At 34.5% G+C, this 26,687-nt stretch overlaps 1 protein-coding gene across 1 annotated transcript in view; it reads left to right on the plus strand.

Moving 5' to 3' along the window:
* RYR3 (ryanodine receptor 3) overlaps positions 1 to 26,687 on the plus strand; it is a gene marked incomplete at both ends in the record, with an annotated part of 317,059 nt that overhangs the window by 117,125 nt on the left and 173,247 nt on the right. The window contains 13 exons of the mRNA XM_083354752.1: positions 917 to 1,012; positions 1,670 to 1,788; positions 7,752 to 7,885; positions 8,786 to 9,027; positions 9,879 to 10,071; positions 14,908 to 15,124; positions 15,305 to 15,409; positions 17,565 to 17,668; positions 18,877 to 18,960; positions 20,108 to 20,267; positions 21,401 to 21,548; positions 22,412 to 22,617; positions 24,336 to 24,510. Coding sequence (XP_083210878.1) covers positions 917 to 1,012; positions 1,670 to 1,788; positions 7,752 to 7,885; positions 8,786 to 9,027; positions 9,879 to 10,071; positions 14,908 to 15,124; positions 15,305 to 15,409; positions 17,565 to 17,668; positions 18,877 to 18,960; positions 20,108 to 20,267; positions 21,401 to 21,548; positions 22,412 to 22,617; positions 24,336 to 24,510 — 1,983 coding nt within the window. The remainder of the gene's footprint in view (positions 1 to 916; positions 1,013 to 1,669; positions 1,789 to 7,751; positions 7,886 to 8,785; positions 9,028 to 9,878; positions 10,072 to 14,907; positions 15,125 to 15,304; positions 15,410 to 17,564; positions 17,669 to 18,876; positions 18,961 to 20,107; positions 20,268 to 21,400; positions 21,549 to 22,411; positions 22,618 to 24,335; positions 24,511 to 26,687) is intronic.

A 26,687-nucleotide genomic window follows, 5' to 3' on the forward strand; every position in this document is an offset into this window, starting at 1 on the left:
ATTGCAGGCAGCTGGTGTTACTTAAGGAGGCATTAGCCCACTGCTCCACCAAGGCTCCACCAATATTCTTATTTTTCTTCACTGTTATTGTCATTCTGTTTCTGAAGTTTACTAATAATTAACAACTATATTAAAAGTGGGCTACTCTCACTGTTTTTATCTCTCCCTGTTGAAAATTGCTGAATTTTTCATTGTCATCTACTTTAGCAATGCAGAAGCTGCTGAATAATAATTTTTCTTCTAGAGACCCTTCCAGTTAGTAGGTAGATCTAAGAACTATGAACCTTTTCTTCAGCTATATGAAATCTTCATCTGTGGAAATTTATGAATGTTAGAGACAGTTTTGAAAACAAACTCTTTTATTTGTAGATTTGATAGTGCTTTTGTAAAAAAGTCAGTTGACTAATAAACTCCTACAGAAATAAGCAATGGCTCTGATGTACAAATGTATAGAAAAATAAGTTCTTGATTAGATCAAAATATTTCAAATAATGTACATATATTGAAATTCATTCTTTATTCATTGATTACAGAATTAAAAGTTTTAGTGTGTTTTACATTTATAATTAGCAGTAATTGGAAGTCACTGAGCTTTCAATGACTTTTATGAATAATTTTGTATGATTAAATCCAGAACAATGTAACAATGAATTTAGAGCTGGAGATGACTGGTTAATGGTATCAAATGTTTCTCCAATGTCAGAAATATTTAATGCTTATTGGAAGGGTAATCAATTATGCCCAGTGAAGGTGACAATAAACTATATTCCTTTTATATCTAGAATATGCAAAAAGGCATATAATAGATATATCCTAAATATCAACATGTAGCTGATGGAGGCAGATTTTACATTTTGGCTTTATTCTAAAATATCTGTATCTATACTTTACTGATCATCCCAACTCTATCTTTCAGCTGCTCTCATTTGTGGTAACAGAAACAATTGTGCCCAGTTTTCCAATAATCTTGATTGGTTGATTAGTAAATTGGACAGACTAGAATCTTCTTCAGGTGAGATATACCAGTCTTCTTTTCCATAACCTAAAAAATAAAGGCTATTAACTCTAATTATGGATTTTCATACAAGACTCCCCCATACTATCCATCCAATTTTCAAGCAACAGTTATCCAACACATTAGTTCCTGGAATGACATAATGCATTGAGGTATTTACAGTGCAATGCTATTTAGATTTTATCACAACTTTTCAAATAAAAGCTGTTACTGCTTGGTATAAGAGATTTATACATTTCTTGAATATGTTATTGATCAATTGAGAAAAATATTGCTGCAATTTAGATTCAGACACAAACTGGACAGAAACTCTTAAGAATGAATGAAATTCTACTGCTAGATTTAGCTTTAGGGCTGAGGGATTCATGTTTCCAAAGATAGCATCCCTTTCGGTTCAGTTGTTCCTTAATTTGTTATCTGTCCTCAGATAAAAATACCATAAAAGAAAAATCCACATCTAAGCTATTTTGTTTTCTTGAAGCCGGCTGCCTAATTCAGGCATCTTCAATCTTTAAATTTTAAGCATTTTTAAAGGCCTTAAAGAAAGATTTCTTTTACTCTTTCCTTTACATTTTTTTCCAATGTTTGAATTATATGTTATAGATTCTACCCCTGAAACTCAAAATAATCTCTTTGTCCCTGGCATTCAAACAGGTATTTTAGAAGTGTTGCACTGTATCTTGATTGAAAGCCCAGAAGCTTTAAATTTGATAGATGAAAGTCATATAAAATCCATCATCTCCCTGCTGGATAAGCACGGACGCAACCATAAGGTATGCTTTAGAAGTGCAAGATGCATCTTTAATATGCAACATATTCTATCAATAAAACAAAAATTGTAAATAATACCTGTGAATTATATTAAAATAGAAATAAGCATTGTTATAAAAACCTGCTCTTTTGCCATAAAACCAATGTTTATATAGAATTTTCTTTCTTTGTTTAGGCTACTATTAGCTTCTCAGGAGAATTTTTTTCTGACTGTGGATATATAAGTAACAAATTGGTATATACAGTCCAGACAAAGTTATACAGATGTTATATTATGTTGTGCTCTTATTTTATGAGGTTTTACATGACTCGCACCTCATTCCATCCCATGAGAAGGAGAATTTGTCTATTTTTACAGCCTGTGTGATGTTTTTATATGTTGACTGCTAGAAGGCAGTACAAGATTGTTTTGACCTGTTTGGTGGTGAACAGGTATGCCTAGATATGTACCTGAGAAGATCCTTTAGGTCCTCTGGAATGCGTAAAATTCCTATAGAAAAAAAAATCCACTTGCCAGGAAGTCACCAAGGATATTGAAAACATTTCACATCTCTTTCAAATTTTAGATAACTACAGCATTGATTATCTTGGATACCATTAGCATCTATGCCAATAAGCTAAAAAGGAGAAGGATTTGTGAATTTCAAACATCTCATATAAAAATAATTTCTAAAAAGGTCTTGTGTCTCTACTGGCCATATACCATATATAGAATTTCATATTATTGGACATGGACAGCATAATCCTGTGTATTCTACTCAGTCCCAATGAAGTCAATAGGACTTGGTCCCTAAGTAAGGGAATATGGAATATGGAAACTGCCTGAGTGATGGAACAGAATCTGTTGAAATGCAGTGGAGACATATGCTTATATTTAAAATAAGAAAAATATTGTACAGGGTTATTTGTTTAGGGAATAAATTGAAGCAACAGCTTTAAGGCTCAGCTCTGTTATTTCTTTTGGCATTTAATAGGATCTTGTCTATTGTGCTGTTTCAGATAAGCTGTACTCAAACATTTGGGTAAACAAGTGACAGCCAAAACTTTCCTTAGTATTTCTTTTTTTTTCTGCTTTTTTCTTAAGCAGAAACTGCTCATCAAGCATTTCAGTGAATGCTTGTGAAAGGGCTTGTGAGCAGGACATATTCTTATCCTTTCACCAGTTTAAGCCCTGCATATTCAAGCCACATCTATTCATTGGACAAGTTGCCTACTGGATGCTTTTCCATCCTTCCTTTGTCCATTTTACTTTCCATCCATTTTACATTTTTGACTGAACAGTTTATTATTTACTGATCACTTAAATATTTGGGGGGGGGAATCCTTCAGCTTTCACCTCTATTCCACCTCTCACTCTATGTCTCCTTACTTTAAAAATCCTGAAGTTGTTCTCTCTTAACTACAAACTTGTCTTACTTGTCATAAACTGTTTGATTCCATTCAATCAGGATGTTGATCTGGTCCTGTCACTGAGACAGTTCTCTGTGAATTGTTGAATAATTTACAGTATCTATTGACTGTGCCTCTGCTCTTAGGTTATCAACTATGTTCAATATTCTTAACCATGACTGAAAATAAACAGAGAAAAGACTAAAGTGATAGTCAAAAACCTTATAGATAAACAAAAAAACCCAACTGTCAGAAAAAACAGACCTACAGGTAGTCAAGAAAGTTAAATACTTGGGAATATATTTAACAGCTAGGGTGCAACAATAAAAGAAGATAATTATGTAAAACTATTAAAACAAATAAAACTAGACTTGGAAAAATGGAAAAATCTACAAGTATCAATATTAGGAAGAATAGTGACGGTGAAAATGAACATTTTACCAAACTAATTTTTTATTCCAAAGAATACCTATAAAAATAGAGATTTTTTTAATGAGTTAAATGCACCGATTTTGAAATTTATCCGGCAAGGGGAAAAAAGCCAGAATCAGACTGAAAATGTTACACCTATGCAACTCGTATGGCACGCCGTTCTATGGTATGGAAAGAACAAAATCCATAAATACTTTCAAAATCACTATGTAAAAAATGCTTTGCTTCTAACATGGGAAAAGATAAAAACGAAAATTTATATGAAAATACCAGGATGGATCTTGACAATGGAACTGTTTGTGCACCGAAATTTAATTAACTATGAGAAACTTGTGACTTATAGAGACATTTTGAATACTGAAAGGAAACTACAAACTAAACAAGAACTGTAAGAATAAGGTCTTGAGCTATCATGCTGGTAGCACCTGCAAATGCACATGAGATATGAGAAAGATGCCAAAACATATTTTTTATAAAGACCAGACAGTGTTTGGCCAGATATTATTGTCATCAGATGAAAAACTGATTAAGAAACTATGTAATGTTTTGTTAAACTTAAAGATGGAAGATATACAAGTCAAAGAAACAATGATAATATGGGCAAAAAAACTTTGGGCACAATGTAAAGTTAGAAAAATGGCAAAATTTGTGAGAAAGAAACTATAAAATAACAAGGGCAGCTACCTATAAAGAAAATGTATATAAAAAGTTTTATAAATGGCATTTATCACCTGCAAGGTTAGCAAAAATGTTTAAAAACATGTCTAGCAATTGTTGGAAATGTAGGCAAAAGCCAGGCATGTACTTTGATGGACCTGCCCTAAAACAAAAAAAAATTGGTTAGAAAACATGTAGATTTTAAGCCGGAACTATTTCTTTTAGGTATAACTACAGAAAACTATCATAAAGTATGTTTAATACTACATGTACTAACAGCAGTGAGAATTACATTTGCACAACACCGGAAAAATGAAGAAACACTAGCTGAAGAAGACATAATTAAGAAAATTTTGGACTCTATGGAAATGGACATGCTTACATTGAAAATGAATGGGAAAGACAATACAGAATACTTTCAAACATGGGACACTTTTTACAAATGGCTAGAAAAACAGAGTAGGAAGTAGGAATGGAAGATGTATTATTATTAAGTTAAATATGTGGACCCAAGCACTAAAGATTTTGTAATAAAAATTTAATAATTTTTTTTTAAAAAATATTCTTAACCATCAAATACTTTCGTCCTGATTATGGTATTTTGGGGGTTTACTGATGCATTTTCTCCTAGTTTTTGTCTTTTTTATCCCCTTCTTTATCTATTTCCTTTAATAACTCTTGTTATTGTAAGTTTCCCTTTACAATTGGTATTGCCCAAGGTTTACTCCTGGGTCATATTCCCCTTACTTTTTATACCAGGGGTGTCAAATTCAATCATGTCACATGATGCCTCATGACTTTTCATGATGTTTTTGCCTTTGCAGAGCTGGGGTGAGTGTGGCCTGTGTATGATGCATCTGGCCTGCAGGCCGCCAGTTTGACACTCCTGCTTTATACCCTTCTTTAGAGTGACTTATTACTATAGTTGGTTTTCAATATCACATCTACACTGATCATACCCAAATGTATTGATATTCTTCCAAGTTTGGTTTAGTGACATAGAATTTCAGCAGGTTTTTTTTTATCAAATTTTATCTTGGATGATTGCCCATTATCTTAAGCTCAGACAAAACAGAGCTTTTAGTGTTTTGCAAAAAAACAAATTCCATCTGTCTCCAGGGCTATGAGATTTGCCTCCATATCAGTTGCTAGGAATTTGTGCAGGTAGGTGGATAATAAATTGTCCCGCAGTCATTCATTGTGGCTATTGCAAAGATCTGCCATTTTCATCTGTATAACATTTGATGTATTTTCCAATTCTTGACACCTGATGCAGCAAAGCTTCTCATTCATGCTCTGATTGTGTCATGTCTAGATTACTGCATCATCTTGGTGGAAAGCTTCCCCACCTACTGTTGTTTCATTGACCTGGGTTCAAAGTATTGTAGTCTGGATTTTTGTAATCTCTTTTTTCTCTCATGTGTCTATGTACCACAGAGTGTATATACGGCCTACTTAATTTTGGCCTTTGGGGCACTGATCCCTACTTCATTGTTGAGAATGTACATCCCCACAAAATGCATTATTTAGTAGGCTTGGTATTTTGGCTATGTCCACTACTCTGACAATAAATTTAAGGTTGAGAGTCTTTCAAGAACTCGCCTCACAGCTTTAGAAATAGCTCCATACTCTGTGATTTATGGAGGATTTTCTAGTTTTAATGTTGCCTTAAAACCTTTTTGTTTGATGTGGAGGAAAAGAGATGTTTCTCTTATACAGGGTCAGAGGTATTTAGACTAGCATTGATAACAGGCTTCTCTGAATTTCATGATCAAGTAAATTAAGTTAATTTTATACTTAATAAATTATACTTTTATACTTGTTTGGAATTCTGTTCTTTACAGATAACTACCAAAGTCTGTAGTATGTCAGTTTTGCAATTTTTATATTTTCATTAATTAATATTTCTTTATTTTTACTCCATTCTATAAGAATAAGATTAAGAATAAAAGTATAGATATGCCTATCCCAGGTCCTTGGAAAGCACTCGATAGGTAGACGAAAATGCCAATCCCAGTCTGAATATCTGGCTGACTATGCAATCAACCATAATAATAGTATTAGATTTCTAGCTAGATATCTTTAGAAGTGAAATTAAGACTCCTGGATGAAGACCAGGAAAAGATCCCTTCCATGTTGAAAGCAATACATGAAATTATTCTTTCAGCTTGTGACAAAATAAGACCCAACATAAAAGAACAAGTTGCCATCTTAGATATACAAACTCAAATTTTGATTACAACCAAAGAACTAACAACACAGAAGATAAAAGAAGAAGTGGAACAATCAAATACTAAGACAGAGGATTCAATTGACCAACAAATACAGTTAATGGAAAATCCAGAAATCCATTTTCCACTGAAAATGGAAAAGACTGTCTATATAAATCAGAAGAAATTTCAGGGGAAAAAAGCACGGATTGAAAGGAAGATAAACATATCAGGATAATCATGGGGAACTGGAATTATAGGGAAACGATCTAATGAATACAAATGGGCTAGCCCTTCCAAGAACAATGGCAACTAAATGGTCTCTCTTATTTCAGATAATATATATAATGATAGAGAGAGATCTATTTGATGATTTAAAAGCACTGACATGGAAGGCTAGTTGGCAAAGGTAGAAAGCCAGAATAAGGCTGAAGAAAATTGGGGGTTTGATTTATTAGAGGGGATTTCCTATTACTAATTAGAGGATTAAAGGGAGAAGTTGAGATAAGGGGAATTTTGGTCATTATATTTAAAATATTTGGAAATTAGTTGAAAATAAGGATTCTATTTGTTTAATATTTAAAAATTAGACCCAAAAGAAAACAATATATATGAATATGTTTGGTTTATTGATTAACCCAGACAATATATATATAATGGTTTTGATTTATTAAAGGGGGTACTGTATTATTAATTAGATGATTTAATATGGTGGGAAATAGATAGCTTTTAGGAAATAGAACAAGACTAGTACTCAAATAGACAAGATGTGTATTTTCAACATTAGATTCTCTTATGAATTGAGATAAGGGAAACTTTGGTTAGCTAAAGCCTGGAAATTATAATATCAAATGTTAAATTTGAATATTGATTGGAAAATTAAAAATTGGGAAAAAAATCAATAACAGGTCATTGATTGTCTATAAAGATTGAATGTAAAAGTAATTAAGATATGTATAAGCTAAAAATTTATTGATAAATGTAACAATGATGTTTTTACTTAGTTGATATAATAAGAACTGAATTAGCTTAACTATGAGATAGTAGATATTAAGGGAAAAAGAGGGGAAATATTTGATGTTGTAACTTGAGACTTGTACTAAAGATTTTTGTATGTTATTGAACTATTGATTAACCCAGCCACCATGTTGCTTTTTAAATGCCTAAATGTAAAATTAGAAAATTAATAAAATATTATTTTAAAAAAGAGTCATTGAAACTAGCATTTTATTATGCTCTATGTAGTTCTAAGACCCATTTCTATGAATGTTTTCTAGGTTCTTGATGTCCTGTGCTCTCTTTGTCTCTGTAATGGAGTAGCAGTGCGTGCTAACCAGAACTTAATATGTGACAATATTCTTCCTCGAAGAGATCTGCTCTTGCAAACACGGCTGGTGAATGATGTGACAAGGTATCATTATATATCAATCATGTTTATTAAAATATTTCATCTCTGTAACAGGGAATGAGCAGAAAAATCAGGCAAATATTCTGATAGTCTGTGTGAGGATACACAGTAGTTCTCTGTCTGTTATAGGTTTTGTTGGATCTGTGATTTTGTCAATGATTTTACATGCCTTTATTTATGCATTGCATCACATTCCCTCTTTGACTTCTCAGTAAATTTGAGTTATAGGAGAGAAAGCCTTGAACACAGAACAGCTGAATATCCTAGAAGGAAAGTGTTTTACTCATGAATGATTTAGAAGGATAATGACTTTTGTTGTTGTTGTTGTTAGTTGCGAAGTCGTGTCCGACCCATCGCGACCCTATGGACAATGTTCCTCCAGGCTTTCCTGTCCTTGACTTTACCCTTACATAATAGATGGTTTGAAAACAGTTTTGATGACTAGTTTACTATTGACATATTAACTATGGTTAGCATGATATCGAGGTATTCAGACATATTTTATTTATTTATTTATCAAATTTAGGTACTGCCTATCTCACTTTCAGAATTACCGTACTCTGGGAAGTTTATAACTAAAGCATACAGTGAAAACAATACAGCAATACATTATATAAATAAAATGGGAGCTAACTAAAAAAGAAAAGGACAACCAAAGATAGAATAAGTTAAAAGGCAGAGGGAACACCTTCCAGACACTAATCATTTCCAGGGTGGAATGCCACTTTTCAAGCTCCAAGTGAGTTGGCAGAGCCAAATTTTGAAAGGCAAGGAAAGTGGGGCTTCACCCTGGGGGAGAATATTCCATAGGGTGGGGGCAAGGGTAGAGAAAACTCTCTTCCTGAACCCTGAAATTATTTACTGCAGTGTGTTTTATATGCCCTTTGTTCTCTTCTTTTTTAGTATAAGGCCAAACATATTTCTTGGAATTGCTGAGGGCTCAGCACAGTATAAGAAATGGTACTTTGAACTAATCATTGATCAAGTGGAACCATTTTTGACAGCAGAACCGACACATTTGCGGGTTGGATGGGCCTCAGCATCAGGCTATGCTCCTTATCCTGGAGGTGGGGAAGGATGGGGAGGAAACGGTGTCGGTGATGACCTGTACTCCTATGGTTTTGATGGACTTCATCTCTGGTCTGGTAAGAACTGGTTTAAAATGTGAACGGCCACAAATATTATGAACGTTTGCAAAATAGAATTGTTTTCATTTTCTTTTTAAGGATTTCTTTTTGCTTCCTTGAAAGAATATTTTTTTCTCTCTTAATATTCACAGTTCAAAATTGAGTATCTATAAAGCCTGAATAACACTTGACAGGAATAAAGAGGTGCAAAAAAAAATACTTCATCTATATTTGTTTTGTGTCCCTTACTCTTTTGTTTGGCTTTATGTGGGAGCCAAAATGTCTATTTTGCTTGGTTTTGTTTAGGAGCTATGCTTAGAATCCAGTGAATAACAATCCTGCACAGTCCCAGTTTCAATTCTTGAGGATTGTACACCAAAAAATCTTGTTTTGTTAAATCAAAGAAAATAAAAATAAAAATTCATACTATTGACAACTGAATACTGTAAAGATGAAAAAGGGGATTTTTTTGCAGGTTGCATTCAATGCTGCTTGTCTAATTCAAAAATAATTCTATCTATAACTAAAAAGAATGACATGCAAATTTGCATTTAACTGTAACAGACATCATCCTCCCACAACCATATGATTTCTGTTTTTTTTAAATATTGCATTTATGTGTGCCAAGAATGGCACTATAAAATTAGGAGTATCCAATTTAAAAGATAATAGCGTCATGAGCTGTTAAAAAATACTTTGTTGTCTGTAAATTGGAAAATATTCTCAGGCATTTCTAAATTTTTTAACTTTTTACTCTTTCAAAAATGATTTAATGTGAAAAAAAAAAGATTTTAAATGTGATGGAAATTTCACAGTTCTTTTCCACCATTTCTTAAATCATTTTTTCCCTACGATTCCCTGCTTATTAGGTCGAATACCCAGGGCTGTTGCATCCGTGAATCAGCATTTATTAGCATCTGATGATGTGGTCAGCTGTTGCTTGGATTTAGGGGTCCCCAGCATTTCTTTCCGTATTAATGGACAACCTGTGCAAGGAATGTTTGAAAACTTTAATACTGATGGCCTTTTTTCCCCTGTGGTGAGCTTCTCAGCTGGCGTCAAGTAAGGAAGATTCTACTTTCGTATCAACAATCACAAACTGTTGCATTGAATGTTGTTTAGTACGGTTAATGTACCCTACTCTGAGGTAGTTTGCAGTTGTCAATCATTATCAGAAAATCCAGATTTTTAAAAAAATCAGAATCATGGAGAATGAAAGCTAACAAGGAGATTTTTGACACCTCCTATTTTTGGTTTGTATTCTCCCAAATCTTATACTAAATGAATTCATTATGAAACATTGGGCTTTTCCATGATCTATGTGAAATCAATCACCCCCTCTTATATATATCCCTGGAGAACAGCTTGAACATAATACTATTTTTCTTTGGCAGTGGTGTCAAGAGGTCAAGTTCTCTTCTGACATACAAAGATTAAACAAACAATGATACATTGGTGTGGTGTATGTTTTATTGGTCTTACCTTTTCTGTATTCTTCCCTTAAACAACAACAATTCCCTTTAAGAGGTTATTCAGCAATACTGTATGCTATAATATCAGTAATTGAAAACTATACTAGATTATTTGTTCCTATTTTATTTTCCATTTCATGATATATACAGTTTGTAGCCATTCTTTATGGTAGTACAAGACAATCTATAGTTTTTCAGATTTTGCTGAACTGCAGCTCCACTAACTTTCCCAACACTGAGGGAAGCTGAGAGTTGTACTTTGATAAGAGCTGGAGAGCTAAAGTTCCCCAGCCCTAATTTCTTCCTGCAACTTGCCAGTCTGGAGTTTAGAGCATCAAATATTGAGGTTCCATTTTAAAATATTTTCCATATTTTACACCTCCTAATGTAGCTTCCTCTGATCTGTACACTAGCACAAAATGGCCAATTTTACAGAATGGATTTTCAAGGATTTTTGGTAGTTTTAGGGACAGTTTGTTCTAACAGAAGTAAACTTTGGTAAACTGCTCAGCTCAGAAAATGCATCTTAGACATCATTCTCTTTGAACTTATGTGGCTTCTTAAAGAGCCTAAGAAAGTATTTTTTTCTCCATTTCATGGTTTTCTCTCCAGACATGTTTATTATACCATTGGATAGAAAATGTAGAGTTTTTGCTCCTTAGAAAAACTGAGCTCAAAGGGAAATGCTTGGAGAAGGAATAAGGCAGGGGTCTTCAAATTTGGCCCTTTTATGACTTGTGGACTTCAACTCCCAGAATTTTTTAGCCAGGCATGCCTGGCTGAGGAATTCTGGCAGTTGAAATCCACAAGTCATAAAAGGGCCAAGTTTGAAGACCCCTGGAATAAGGTTTAGGATAAACTGAATTCAAAGGAGAAAAGTTGATTTGGTGGGTGCATAGGTGTGCATGTCAAGGAAAAACAAAGTCCAGTTGCCTTTTGAAAAAGCACCTTTGGGATGATGTGCATGTCACATGTGTTGGCAACAGATAGGATACTGTTCTTTTCCAGGGGCTGCATGGCAGCAGTCACATAATCCCCCCAAAATCACTTCTTCAGTTTGTTAATGTGTGTATCCTGAAAGCAAATGTGCTAAGCACATTGATTTGTGCTTTAAACTGTAAGCTGCCCTGAGTCTTCGGAGAAGGGCGGGATATAAATGGGATTTTAAAAAAAATCACCTTTCATTGCCCAGTCCTAAAACCTAATATATTTAGATAGCATATATCCCATTTGCTTGAAGGGTGGTTAAATGTTTATGTAGACTGTCAGTGGCTTTTTGAGATAGAAATATTATTGAGGAAAATTTAAATATTTATTTCTGTTTTAGTACAGTTAGTGAATCACTGCCTCATTTCTCAACAAAGTGTCGTTTGTCTGAAATAACTTCCATGTGGTAATTTCTAGTATTATTTTCGAAATCAGATTTACTCTGGTAAGGATATTCACTAAGGAGTTATTTTAAGCAATTGACTTCCAACATGAAGAATGCATTCATAAAACCTTTGCTGGAAGAATATTATTATGATCTCCAGAGAAATAGCTGTGGCTTTCTCCAAGTTGCAGCAAAATGAAACTTTAAAAATTAATATCTTTATTAGGGTGTAAGCTTCTGTAGCTTATATGTTCATGCATCTGATATTATATTATAGTATATACCTTAATAAATGCTTTTTTCCCCTCATCAACATGGCATATAATCTTTTATTATTGTTTTCACTAATAATAAACTCTGTAAAATAAACCCAATCATTGCTTAAACTAAGAAGCAGGCCTTTGATGTATGATTTCATACTTTCAGCAGAAATTGCAAATAGATTTGCAATTACAGGAAATTATATGTTAATTAAATTAGAAAATGAACTTATAAGTATCTGCTTAACTATGGGAGATAAAATGTGACTCCATATTTGGAGATTGCCAGAGTACTAAGAGAAGTTTGGAAAGCCTCTCCAGGGAATTTCAAGGTAGTCCCTTTGCTATTCAGCCATTAGTTGGGTTTCTCAGTGGTATTTTGCTTTCTATTGATCTATACATTTTGTTTACCATACATAAAAATTACAGTAATTGTTGGGCAGGTTTTGTGTTTCTGGGAAACCATTTAAGTTTAGGTAGATAAATGCACTGTGTGCTGAAAAATAAAGTGAAAGATACATCAATCTCACTTGCTGAAAAAAAATATAACAGTCTAGATGTGTTGACATGAAAAGTCAACATCTTGGAGATAAATGCCTTCTGTCTTTCATAATTGAACAGGTGGTGTGTTAAATAGTAATGCTGCAGGGCTCCTCTGTCTAAGACTCAATGTAGTGTTTCAGGAAAAAAGCATATACGGTATTTGACATGAAATATCCTCTAGAAATGTCATCACATCTGCTCAGGCACTTAGCAAACAAGCCTAATAAGATGTGTTGCAGTGATTGTTCTTATCATTCATGTTGTTTCTAGTAGTAAACAGATATTTTTCATTAAATATTATTCTAAATATTTGCATAATTGTGCTTTGTAGTCTTATGCTTCTCTAATGAACTCATAGGTTACAAGAGAATATCACTTTCAATATATATTTATTTTATGTCTTTTACTTTGTGTATGAATAATAGAATTAAGGCATTTATTATGGAAATCATAATATATTTTAATTTTCTGGAAATCTCATTATAAATAATATTCTTTTAAAAGATTACATATTAGAAACAACAACAGAATAACTGGGTATCTAATTCTCATGTATATTTTAGTATTACTAAAGTTTTTCCTTTCTTTACTCAAAGAGAGCACCCCACATATTTTAACTACTGTTCAATATACACTATTACTTTTACAAAGAATGTGTGGCACATTACATAGTAATTAATTCCATTTTATTATATAACCTCTTCTGGAGCTCAGTATACTTTAGCAGACCTGTGAAATGAAATTCTGAGAAGGGGGTTCTTCTGTTAATAAAATTATTCATGGGCTTGGGTGCAAAGGATGATTCTTGAGATCATATTTTAGGTTAAATTCATGATGGATGAAGCATATTGAATATTTAAATACAAAGCAGAAAAATCATAATCCTGAGTACACATCTACCTTATCTATTCAGGTTATCAGCCTTAGCAGACAATGATAATGTCTGAAAATTTAGTGAAGGTTAATCAAGAAATTATTGGCCAGTCAAAATCACATTTTTGATGAGATGAAGGCTTCATGATGAATCTCCATTTGACAACAATATTTATAAGCCAGAGAGGAAGATTTTCTAAGTTTCTGATATCTGATAATGTCAGCAGCTTTGCTTCGGTAGGACACACATTTCTATTCTTCCAGGGATCTATGCAAATAAATAGGAGTCTTCTGAATACTTTCTCTTGACTCCTATCCGGGCATTCCTAAAACTTCTGGTCCTCTTCAAGCCTGCCTGGATTGATAGGCTCTAAATTCTGCCGTGACCTATGCCATCTCTCACTTATCATAAACTGATGAGATTCCATGGAAATATCCAAGCCTTTAACATTACAGTCTCCAGTTTTAATTTTTCCTAATTGCTTGTCTTCATCTTAGCAACATCTTCTTATCTTACCCTCACATTTCATATTGGTTGTGGCTGCAATAGTTATGCTATGAAGGCAAACACAAAAAGTAATGTGCACAAGTTATTTTAGCCACATGCTGAGTTTTGGTTTCAGTAAGGCAAATAATTCTCCCAAGTGTTGCATAGGATGAGGTCAGAGTAGCATGATAAGATTGAGAGTTTCATCAGGCAGGCGTGGCTGTACTGCTAGAAGAGAAACAACTGGAGAAAATCATGAAATATAAGTAACTGCAAATAGAAGTAGAACAACTGTGACAAAAGAAGCAAAGATGGTACCAACACTAATAAGTGCACTGAGTGTACTCCCAAAACATCTGGAGCATTATTTGAACACCATTGTGGTAGACAAAAATACCACCAATCAATTGTAAAGGCAGCTTTACTTCAAACAGCTTACATTCTGCAACAATACCTTTAACACCATCAAACAACAACATCTGTCTATCCCAGGTCATTGGGAAAGATTCAAAGATGGATAAAAATGCCAAATCCAGTGTAGATATCTGGTTGACTATGCAGCCAACTGCAATAATAACAACTTAGAAAAATATTCAGAATAACTTAGAAAAAAAACTTAGAAAATCTATGCATTGACAACATTTCCAGATGTTAAAACTAATGTCACAGGATGTAAGCTGTTCCAAGTAAAGGAAATTTAAAAGAAATTTAAAAGAGTCAAAGAGTACCTTTTCACTTATTTTCTATAATTAATTGGCTTGAAAATGAGTTTTTGAGATAAAAGGGAATTTTTATATTGAATTACTTGAGTGTGGTGACCTATGATGACCATTAAAAAAAAACCTTCCTTAAATATTATTACCATTTTTTTTGTATTTCCATTTTTTTTAGAGTGCGTTTCTTAATGGGTGGCCGCCATGGAGAATTCAAGTTTTTACCTCCTACTAGTTATGCACCTTGCTATGAAGCTTTGCTTCCAAAAGAAAAGATGAAATTGGAACCGGTCAAAGAATATAAGAGGGATTCTGAAGGAATTAGAGATTTGCTTGGTACTACTCAGTTTCTTTCCCAGGCTAATTTTATTCCTTGTCCAATTGATACCAATCAGGTAAGTTTAATTAAAATATCATAACCCATATAATGACTGAACATTTAATTTATCAGGATATCTTTATTACTAGTAAACCATTTTTAGATTGTATTATGTTTTGTGATCATTAGTTGGAAAACATGGAGGATATGGCTGCAAAATTTTATCTTGATAAAAGTTTACGTATTTTCTTCACAGATTGTTTTGCCTTTCCACCTTGAAAAGATTAGAGACAAGCTTGCTGAAAATATTCATGAACTCTGGGGAATGAATAAAATAGAACTTGGTTGGACCTATGGCAAGGTATACTTATGAAGAATTCTTTGTGAGAAAATCACTCATTGCATGACTTTATTTAATTACAGGCAACAGATATATTCTTGACCCAATAATAGTGAAGGTTCAAATTTTCAAATTCAAATTCCATTTATATCCCGCCCTTCTCCGAAGACTCAGGGCGGCTTACAAGCTTAGCAGTAGCCTTCATTCTATGTATATGCCTGCTTATTAGGGCTTTCACACCCCCAAGCGGCATTATTACAAAGTCAGCTTATTGCCCCCAACAATCTGGGTCCTCATTTTACCTACCTCAGAAGGATGGAAGGCTGAGTCAACCTTGAGCCTGGTGGGATGCGAACCTGCACTAATTGCAGGCTTTGTAATTAGAAAGGTTGCTTTCTAATTACAAAGTTGAAATCAGAAGAATTGTGTCATTGGGAGAGAAAACGTTATCATTCTTCCTTTCCCAAATACAAAACTAAGGTGTTATATAAAAAGGAATTCAGCTTAGAGAAAATTAAAATAGTAAAAGATTTTCTCTGAAAGAGGACAATTCTGATTTCTTTGTGCTCAGCTCTAGAGCCTCCTTCAACAGAACTGGAGAATACGTAGTAGTAAATATCTAAGGGAATATTGTGATCATGCAGATATTTTCACTTCATCACATCATAATATCAATAGTCTTTGAAATATGAAACCATAATTTATTGTTAGACCATAACAGAAGTCTGTAAACTCTATACAGGCCATAAGTGCAGTTTTTAGCATTTGCATATGTTTTTAGGAGGTGGGTCTGCAACCACATGAGATAAATTCAGTAGGGCCAATAGTCCCACATGGGAGACTACTTGAGAATTCCAGAACTATTGACTAAGTTTTGGAAAATTAAAATGTCAGAAGAATGGCATAAGACTGATATGAAAACTGAATGAGCTGAGCTCAAAGTGAAGGCATCTTGTATTTGCTCTGGAAGCAGAGGAACTTCACACCATTTTTATTTCCCTGCTTCGTGCTTTGTCATTGCAAAATGACGTTTACTGATTTTCAATCTCATGTTTACTTATTGGCAGTCCTGAGGAATATTTTACAGAACAAATAGTTGGAGCTTTAATAGCTGGAACATTCGGGGGAGGAAAAATGCCTACAATGACAGAGTAATAAATAACTCCACTTTATGGCTTATGGATTGTTACAGCCATAAATAGAGGTTATTTGGCAACCTAAATGCCTGATAACAAACTTCAGATCCAAAACTTTTGCCAAGGTCACTCTTACAAGTTCTGCTTCCATGAATTGGCCCATAGTTTGGTCTTCTTCTTGTTGTTGTTATGGCCTTCTTTTCCTGATTTGGTTAAGTACCATCAAGTCATTTTCAACTCCGAGTGACCACATAGAAAAATGTTTTCCATGATGTTTTTTTTAGTAATATTAGTTTTCACCTTTCAACCCTCCCTCATTTTCTTCATTCCAAATAGGGTTCACCATATCCATTTTCAACAAATCACCGTTTCTCACAGCCAGTTCTGTCTTAGTTATTGCTGAGCCCATGTCATCTGCCCAAAATTGCTTCGAATCACGAGATGGACAACATAAAAATTAAATCAATCAATCAATCAATCAATCAATCTTCTCCTTTGAAGCATGCCATTTTATTGATGTCCCTTCCCATGATTTCAAAAGTTTCACACTTAGCCAATTGCCTTAAAGTTGCTTTATATGACTAAGTATAAGTCAAAAGCAATGACATATATTACAAGTCATCAAAGTTTAGTTCTACAAAGCATCAGTTATATCTAGACTATACAGTAAGTTATAAAATTTCTGTATTAAGAACACTGTAATATAATTTCCTGCTGCAGTTAGAATTGCTCCTGGCATATTAAACTACACACCACTTTTTGAACAGCAGCTGAGCAATGCAGGCCACAATCCTAGAATTTGCTGTAACATAAAGGACATTTATCCATAGCTTATATCATAAATATGTAGATGAGTTTTCCAGTGGCCATGCTGACATAATGGAATAATAACCTTGTCTTGGAGAACACCTGATTGAGGAAAGCTATTCTGCTTTAAAACTCTGGTGGATGACTGTGGTTTATTTGCAGAAAAAAGGGGGTTATTTTTGTTGAGCAGAAGTTGCTCTAAAGTTACTTACAGTCTCTTTCATGCGTTGTAGATACGAGACGATAATAAAAGGCAGCATCCTTGTCTGGTGGAATTTTCAAAATTGCCTGAAACAGAGAAGAACTATAATCTGCAAATGTCAACAGAAACTCTAAAGTGAGTCACAAAACAGAAGGAAAACTATTCTGTAAAGTTGAATTCCCTAAGAAAGCATTCTGCTTAGTTGCTTTTTATGGGCTATCTCCAGACCTAATCATGTTCGGGACTAAACCATTGATACGAATGGTACTAGATAATCCTGACAAATTCATCTTTCTGATTTCAACTGATCTAGATTTATGAGAAAGGATCTAGAAATTGCATCTAAGAAATGGACCAGAGGGGTACCTGCATACAAGATAATAGTGGAGGGAGATTTATTTCTAATGGCAGGCTCTCAACTCTTTATTTTTTATACAAGAGACTACCAGAAGGTACCAGGGCTGTAAGCTAGGCAGGAAACTTGAAAGTTTCCTGGAAAAGGACTATGGCAAACTACTCTGGTACTGTTGCTAGAACACAGCACAGACTTGCCCATGAAATCACTATGAAACGTCCATTGATTTGACCACAACCTGAAGAAACATTAACAAATAAGCAATATGTTTACTCCCCATTAGCACTATTCAGGAGAATAATTGATTTTGAAGGTTTTTTTTCCTCTTTGAAATGGTAAATTACATTTTTGTTAGTTTTTTTACCCATTTCTGATCTTAAGTTTTTTTTCTACATGAGGTAACATATACAGTATCTGATAAATATTTCCATTTCATTCACAATAAAATTTGCACATTCACTTCCCTACAAGTATTCATTGACTCCAAAATCGTATCATCTTCATTCATATATATTGCATTCTTCTCTTTTCTGCTAGTTTGCCAGAGAGACAGCATATCTATCTCTTCTTTTATTCCCACTATAATTTCATGATCTTGAACATGTACTTCTTATATTCAAAATTACAATCTTCCATATTCTGTGGTCATCACCGAAATCTATTAATATTGACCTCTACTATCCATTATAACTTGGTCAAAAAGAGTTTGACATACTTTTTAATAAGATAAAGAAGGCATAGGGTAAATGACTAGCCTTAGCTGTATTCATACCATGTGCAGCATAATTTGCTAATAGTATGTAAATGTTTTTGCACATTTTAGATCAATTCAAGTTTATCCCAAACATGCTAATGCTATTGCATGCAAAGTAAAATGTCTAATCTAAAGGCTCCCTTGCAACTGTCCCAATAACTAGGATGCAATATCCTGATGCACATTTAGAACACATGCTATTCTTACATTTTACAATTTATTCTATTTTTATAGAACTCTTTTGGCCCTTGGATGCCACGTCGTTCATGTAAATCCAGGAGCAGAAGAAGATCTTAAGAAAATCAAGCTTCCTAAAAAGTAAGATCATTTATAACAATGATTGCCACAAGTTGTTTTACGTGAAGTTTTTCAGCCGAAGAGTTAAACACAGAGGAATCAATAATTAACTTTATGTTTCTGGGTACAAGCAAACATTTTGTGGTATTGCCTCTTGTGGATAAGAATAGGCAGTAGAACTTATACCAAGTCATTCTGTTTAATAGTTATTCTGTTTAATAGTTCAAGTCTGCAGCTGATGCTTGGTAGTTCTAATGGCCAAGCTATAGTTTTTATTTAACCATAAAAGGAGTTCAGAATGTAAAAATTAGTAATCGGACTCGTTTAAGGCCCTACATGGCATGGGTCCGGAGTACCTTAGGGAGCACCTGCTGCCGGCATCAACTTCCCTCCACCCTGTGCGCTCCCACAGAGAGGGCCTTCTCAGGGTGCCACCGATCAGAGAATGTCGATTGGTGGCCCCCAGGGGGAGGTCCTTCTCTGTGGGCGCCCCGGAGCTATGGAATCGGTTGCCGGTTGAGCTCCGGATGGCGCCCGACCTTCGCTCCTTCCGTCGCGATCTGAAGACATTCTTATTTGAACAAGCCGGCCTGGCCTGAAGGGGGATGGGTTGGGTTTTTATGTCATTTTAATATTTGTATGTATTGTTTTTAGCTGGGCATATGTTTAATTTTCTTTTAACTTTTGTATTTTTGTATTTTTTATATATTTGCCCTGTTCACCACCCTGAGTCCTTCGGGAGAAGGGCGGTATATAAATAAAATTATTATTATTATTATTATTATTATTATTATTATTATTATTATTATTATTATTATTATTATTATTATTATTATTATTATTATATAAATTGGACATGTTTATTTACTTGCAGTAGGGATTCATAATCTCATTTCTGAAGCGTTGTTTGTCCTTATTTGGAAGAATATAAGTCATGCATCATTATTGATCTATGGTAGCTATACACCAATAATCTCTCCTTCTCTTAGAATTATTTGGTTTGTATCAATTTAGAATGAAAGAAGGTAGAACAGATTGATTTGGATTTAAAATTCCTATTAATAATTCAAGTAGGCTAAATGTTTACTAAATTATAGATGTACAAACAATATTCTCAACAGCTCTTTGGTTAATTAAAATGTTGGTCCATCTTTTTTCTGGTTTACAGTTATATGATGACAAATGGGTACAAGCCAGCTCCTCTTGATCTTTGTGAGGTTAAATTGTTACCTTCACAAGAAATATTAGTTGATAAACTTGCAGAGAATGCACATAATGTCTGGGCAAAAGAAAGAATAAAGCAAGGCTGGACCTATGGTATTCAACAGGTAAAAATAATTTTAAGAAAGTTTTCAAAAAATGTTTGGGTGATTATAAAGAAAGGACCATAGCTAGCTGACTCAATATTATTAGGTAATATGCTTATTTCTTAATTAATACTTAATTCTTGATAACTATTGTACTTATCTGAAAAACTTGGAGTTGTGTATGCAATTGTGTATAGTAGGATGGTCTGTATTAAATAAAAAAATCACATTTCGTTTCTGTGTGTTTTGGAGCATAAATTATATTTATTTATTTATTTAGTGCAGTTTGAAAATAATCCAATTCCTAAATGACTCTGGATGGCTTACCATTGAAAGAAAAACAACAGATACACTATAGCAGTGATGGTGAAACTTTTAGAGACCAAGTGCCCAAACTGCAACCCAAAACCCACTTATTTATTGCAAAGTGCCAGGAGCGCATCAGCATTATGGTGCCCTGGGGGGAGCAGGGAGGCACCTATGAGTGCCGCCTCTGGCACGCAAAAACCGGGGGTGCAAAAATGGGCCACCATGCTGCACGGTGCTGATACAAGGCGCTGCACCATGCAAGAAGAGGGCAGGGCTAGTGAGTTTCACACAGGCATGAGCCACACCCCATTTGCAGCGTGTTCATGTTCGCGGCCCCATGTGTGCACTCACACATGTAAAATGCTTCCCCTTCCCTTTTCTTCCAGTCTGCCAATCAACAATGGTTGGTGACCTCTACTCTACCATGTCTACTCGAGCTTGCTAGTCGGCCGCTTCGCCTCCTTTGTGCTGGGTGGGGCTTCTGGTACGGGTGGTGGTGGTGACCTGATGGACCTGCTGCTGGTGGCATACGTGCCAACAGAGAAGGCTCTGAGTGCTGCCTCTGGCTCGCAAGCCATAGGTTTGTCACCACTGCAGTATAGAGAGGAAAAACTCCACATTGATGCATAGAATGGATTCCAATGTAGTGGTGCAATCTGTTCTGGAGATTCTTTGGTGCATGTCTGGGCAATCATTTGGGGGAGAAAAGCGAAAGAAAGTCCTGTTCAAAAACTGAATATTTCTAATTATACTCCTAGAAAATAGAAATTGAAGTATTACAATGTACTGTTCTAAATATCTCTGTATAACATGAACGCTATATTTGTTGCACCTATTCTTTTTAGGATCTTAAAAACAAACGGAATCCTCGGCTGGTTCCTTATGTTTTATTGGATGAACGCACTAAAAAATCAAATAGAGATAGTCTTCGTGAGGCTGTTCGGACCTTTGCTGGATATGGATATAATATTGAGGCCCCAGATCAGGAATTAGGTATGTTAATAAATATTTTGTTATTAGCATTTTTGGAAGCACAAAAGTATTTGTAATAAAAGTATTTATGTTCCTTCAACCTTCAAGAATACTCTGTAGAGTTTTTCAGTTTGTTGATATTTGAGTCTAAGAGGAGAAGAATTTATTTATCCAATGTGACCAATTCAGTGATTGAGGGGCACCCTTGGGTCATAAGAAAAAGAAAAAAAATTCTCTTTGGTTGCTGTTGTCTTCTTTCTCCAAGCCAAAATATGAAAAGAGTTTTCACATGGAATGAATGCAGCATCTTTCCCTACTTAGTGAAAGTTTGCAATTTCTCAGCCTTCTTGACTTATTCACTGTGTGTTATCATACCTTCCTTTCCAAATATAGGTTGCTTTGTTTGTTTGTTTTACTTTGAGAAGAAGGAAAGACAATGAGAGGGGGAAAGAAAGCGCAGAGGCTATGTGTCATAATTCAAGAAAGGATAGCTAAAGGGAAAAAGCTTTTCTTTTCTGAAAAATGTTGCTTCTTTAAGAGGAGCAGGTGTACTTGAATACTAAAACAGCCTCACTCTGAATTTTAATTTCTACAAGTGACACATTCTTGCTTCTGTATAATATATGTTGATATAATTACCATACCAAATATAATCACTTACAATATAAGTACCAGTAATTATTCTATGGCTGCTTCAACATTTTTTTTTCTGAATACAAATGCCTGGTGCATTAGAGCATCTGGACCGGGGGTCAGAAATGTCAACATCACAATGTCATTCACGATGTTGCAGCCCCCATCTTTTTTTTTTTTTGACACTACCCCGTACGTGCCCTTGCTGATATGTTCAGTTATAATAACTTTTTGTGTTGCATTTTTCACAGCTGACCAAACAGTGGAAAAAGTGAGCATTGATAAGATTCGTTTCTTCAGAGTGGAGAAATCTTATGCAGTTAAGACTGGAAAGTGGTATTTTGAATTTGAAGCTGTAACTGGAGGGGATATGCGCGTTGGATGGGCAAAGCCAGGCTGCCAACCTGACATAGAACTGGGAGCTGATGACCAAGCATTTGTATTCGAAGGCTCCAAAGTTAGTGCGTTTAATTATAATGGGCTGGGTTTATATAGCGTAGGACAGTTCCTAGAGTTTTAAGTCCTGGGCACAATTACGCATTCGTACTAAATTCAGTCAATTGTGGGATGAAGCATATAAAGCTTTAACTTCCAGTAGGCAAAATTTATTTTGAGTTAAGTGCCCTCTCATAGCTGGACAAGTCATAATTCAGTACAAAATAAGAGTTACCTACCCTACCCTCCCTACACAGTGTTGCAAGAAAAAGAATTTAGGTTGCCTTTCCATTATGAATATAATTGCCAAAATCTTTACAGTTGCTCTCTTTCTCTTGTTTGATTTCCATTATTCTCACGTCATTGATGGGGTATGAGTTGATGATGTCCTGAAGTCTTGCCAATATTCTTTATACACAAGGGTTTATTGGATTACAGGTTTGTCCTGGCAAAAGTATGTTTGGCTCAGAATTTCTAAATAGAATACAGTTACTTTTAAATTCTGCCAGAATCAACCAATAAGAAAGCATGATGGGTTACTTTCTGTAGTAGACATAGAGAATGGCTTGAAGCAGAGAGAACCACTAGCAAGGAAACAATCAGGCAAGCATAGGTTGAGCTCATTCCAAGAAACTATTTTGAGAAAATGCCTCAGACAGACCTCTTCTGAGTTTACACTAATGTAAAGTTTGGGAAGCCACATTCAGACATGCAAGATTCTGTTATAGTAAAAGAAGATGTAGATCTGTATAACATTGGCTTTTTAGCCTGGTCTACCTTATAGGCCGACAATTGCTAACGGAAATCAAGTACTTAAGCACAATTTAATTTATGATATACCGTAATTTATTACAATGAAATTGTCAATATGAAAAAGTAGTTAAATACAAATAGGTTTGTATTCTGTTTGATATATGGAGGTGTAATTAAGCATTTTTTTAAAAAAAAACTTACTGTAATGACAGCAATTGGAGCTGGAATTTTCATCACTATATTGCAGATACTGACTCATTTTCCAAAATGTTTCATTAGAGATTGATGTGAAGGAGGTTTAGGGTAATTGCAGCTAGACTGATTTCCAGGAAAAATGTTTGATTATGATAAATATGTAAATAATTTGCTGATTAATAGGACTGAAGACCTATAAGGGTCATATCAATGCAGCAAAAAATAGATCCAGTATTTCTTCCTGTAAAAAGTCAGTTGAAGTTCATTCTACTAAAATCTTGGAAGACAATCTGCCACCTTGCTCACCTTTTATATATCTATTCATCATGCTGTGATGAACAAATTTAAATCATAAGTATATAGCCCAGCTACTCAGTAATCTGCAAACTTGATGCCATTAGCAATTTATGCACTATCTGACTATGGAATATGGTTACCATTCATTGAAACCTTTCTACAGAAGGTGAATGCATATATGTGAATATATGTCCCATATATTTTTGTTGGTCTTTCTTTCTTTCTTTCTTTCTTTCTTTCTTTCTTTCTTTCTTTCTTTCTTTCTTTCTTTCTTTCTTTCTTTCTTTCATGTTGAATATTGTTCATTTTTCTTTCTGGTTTTGTTTTTAGTAAATAAAAGCAAAAAGGCCACAGTAATTTTGATGGGAAAGTAATGCTATTTTGTGGCACAAAAACCCATGAGGAATCTTATATAATACCTGAAAACATAACTTATTTGGCATATCACCAGCTTTTATGGAATATATTCATTATCTAAACCATTTTACTTTTCAGGGGCAACGTTGGCATCAGGGGAGTGGATTCTTTGGACGAAACTGGCAAGTAGGAGATGTAGTGGGCTGTATGATCAATCTGGAAGACAAGTCTATTATATTTACACTCAATGGAGAATTACTTATAACCAATAAAGGTTCAGAACTTGCTTTTGCTGACTTTGAAATAGATAATGGTAAGCTGATTGCTGACCTTTAGAATATATCATGGCCTTATCTTTCAATTGTCTAATAGGAGTTAGTATAGGAATGTATAGAATACTACAGCCCAATGTAGTAAAGTATATCTACAGTTAGTAATTAAGAATAATAAATACTCCAACAATGAAAGCATTTTACTTAGCTGTTGTAGAATTTTCTTCTGTCATTGAACTCGTGACTGTTTAATATATTGGTTAAGGTAAAGGTAAAGGTTCCCCTGCACATGCGTGCTAGTAATTTCCAACTCTAGGGGCCGGCGCTCATCTCCGTTTCAAAGCCGAAGAGCCAGCGCTTGTCCGAGGACATCTCCGTGGTCATGTGGCCAGCATGACTAGACGCCAAAGGCACACGGAACACTGTTACCTTCCCACCGTAGTGGTCCCTATTTTTCTACTTGCATTTTTACGTGCTTTCGAACTGCTAGGTTGGCAGAAGCTGGGACAAGTAACAGGCACTCACTCTGTTACACGGCACTCGGGATTCGATCCGCCAAACTGCCAACCTTTTTGTGATATGTCTGTTATTTTATTGCCTTATTCTGACAGTTGTACATAATCATGGATATACAGCACTAATTAAAATGTGAAAAGTGTCTTAATCCACTAGAGAAGCTACTGAATACAGTTAATACCTTCTGCAATTGGACATGGTTCTAACTAGCATAGACTTCAATATATTCAGTATCTTTAATCTTGCAACCTCAAACAAACTTTCTTGGTTATAAAGCCTGCTGGCCTCAGTAGAATTCATGTTTGAATAGATACATTTAGTCAAGTATGTTAACAAATTGTAACAAATTCAATTTAAATTACGTTATCTAATTTACTGTTTGTCCTAATGAGCTGTTCAGTAAGTTTTGACATCAGATTGTAAAATTGTTTTAGTCATTTTTATTGTAAAATAATCAGACTTGATGTATTTGCTGTTAATGATATGTATATTTGCATTAATACTAAGAGGATTAATCAGTATGCGTGTTATGTGTATAATTAAACACATGCAAATACATATGCAGACATAAAATCCTATTAGGAGAAAGTGAGATCTCATAATAGCTTGTTTCTCCTAATAGCTTGTTTATCTCTTATGGTGCAGTCATATGAACCATTCAGAGCATGGTAGGGATGATTGTAATTTTCTTTTTTCTTTTCTTCCAACATTGGACAGAAAAGCTGTAAGACATTAGTTCATAAGTTCTGATATATATAACCATTTCATTCACCTTCACTTAACTGCAATCCAAGCTATATTTTCCCATATTATATACCTTGTTCGCTACCCAGATGTACCCATAGATATTGTCCTACTCTATCCATGTAACTTTGATCAATTGAGAATTTTATATGACTTTTTAGAGATTCTCTGAAAGGTCCACTTTCCTTATTTCTTATAGGTGACGTTATTTGTCTGGATATAATATTAGATCTAATATTAGATATTAGATGTTTCAAAACTTCTCCCTTAAGAGGATTTTATAACATTGGATTATACTGTCATGTTTACTAGTCAGCATTAGAAGCCATTATGTGACCAGTTTTAGTTTCATTGGAACTTATCTGGCATGAATACACTAGGTACCCCAAATCTAGAAAATACCTTTCAAGCCAATATACTGTTGCCCACATCTCAACAATACAGTGTAAATGAAGTGTAGTGATTTGTTATTCTAACCATTTAGTTGTGTCTGATTCTTGGCAACTTTGTAGGCAAGTACCTCCCCATAGGGACGTGGTGGCTCAGTGGGTTAGGACGCTGAGCTTGTCGATCCAGTGCACCATTCATTTTTGAATCTATTGCACTGCCCAGCTGTGTAAATCATGCCATTGAACTGTTTAACTGCTCCTTCTTATATACCACCTACTTTTTAGTAGTCATTATATTTTAACTATTTCAAAAAAATATATGAAAGAATAACTAAAGCCAAATAATATAATTCTTGAATGTTCTCTTCTACTGTATTACTGTTTGCCTAAAATCCCCACTGGACATGTTTAGACTCTTGTTATTTTATATTAATTGCTGCAGATCTAACATGATCAGGTCCCCATTAGCTCTCTGCTTTACAGATAACCAATTTATGCCTATCTAATATTCTTGTTAGTGATTTTAACATCATCCTATTGCTTGTTATGGAAGCCTTCAGGCAGAGCTT

This window comes from Vipera ursinii, assembly GCF_947247035.1.
Source record: "Vipera ursinii genome assembly, chromosome: 1".
Lineage (NCBI taxonomy): Eukaryota > Metazoa > Chordata > Lepidosauria > Squamata > Viperidae > Vipera > Vipera ursinii.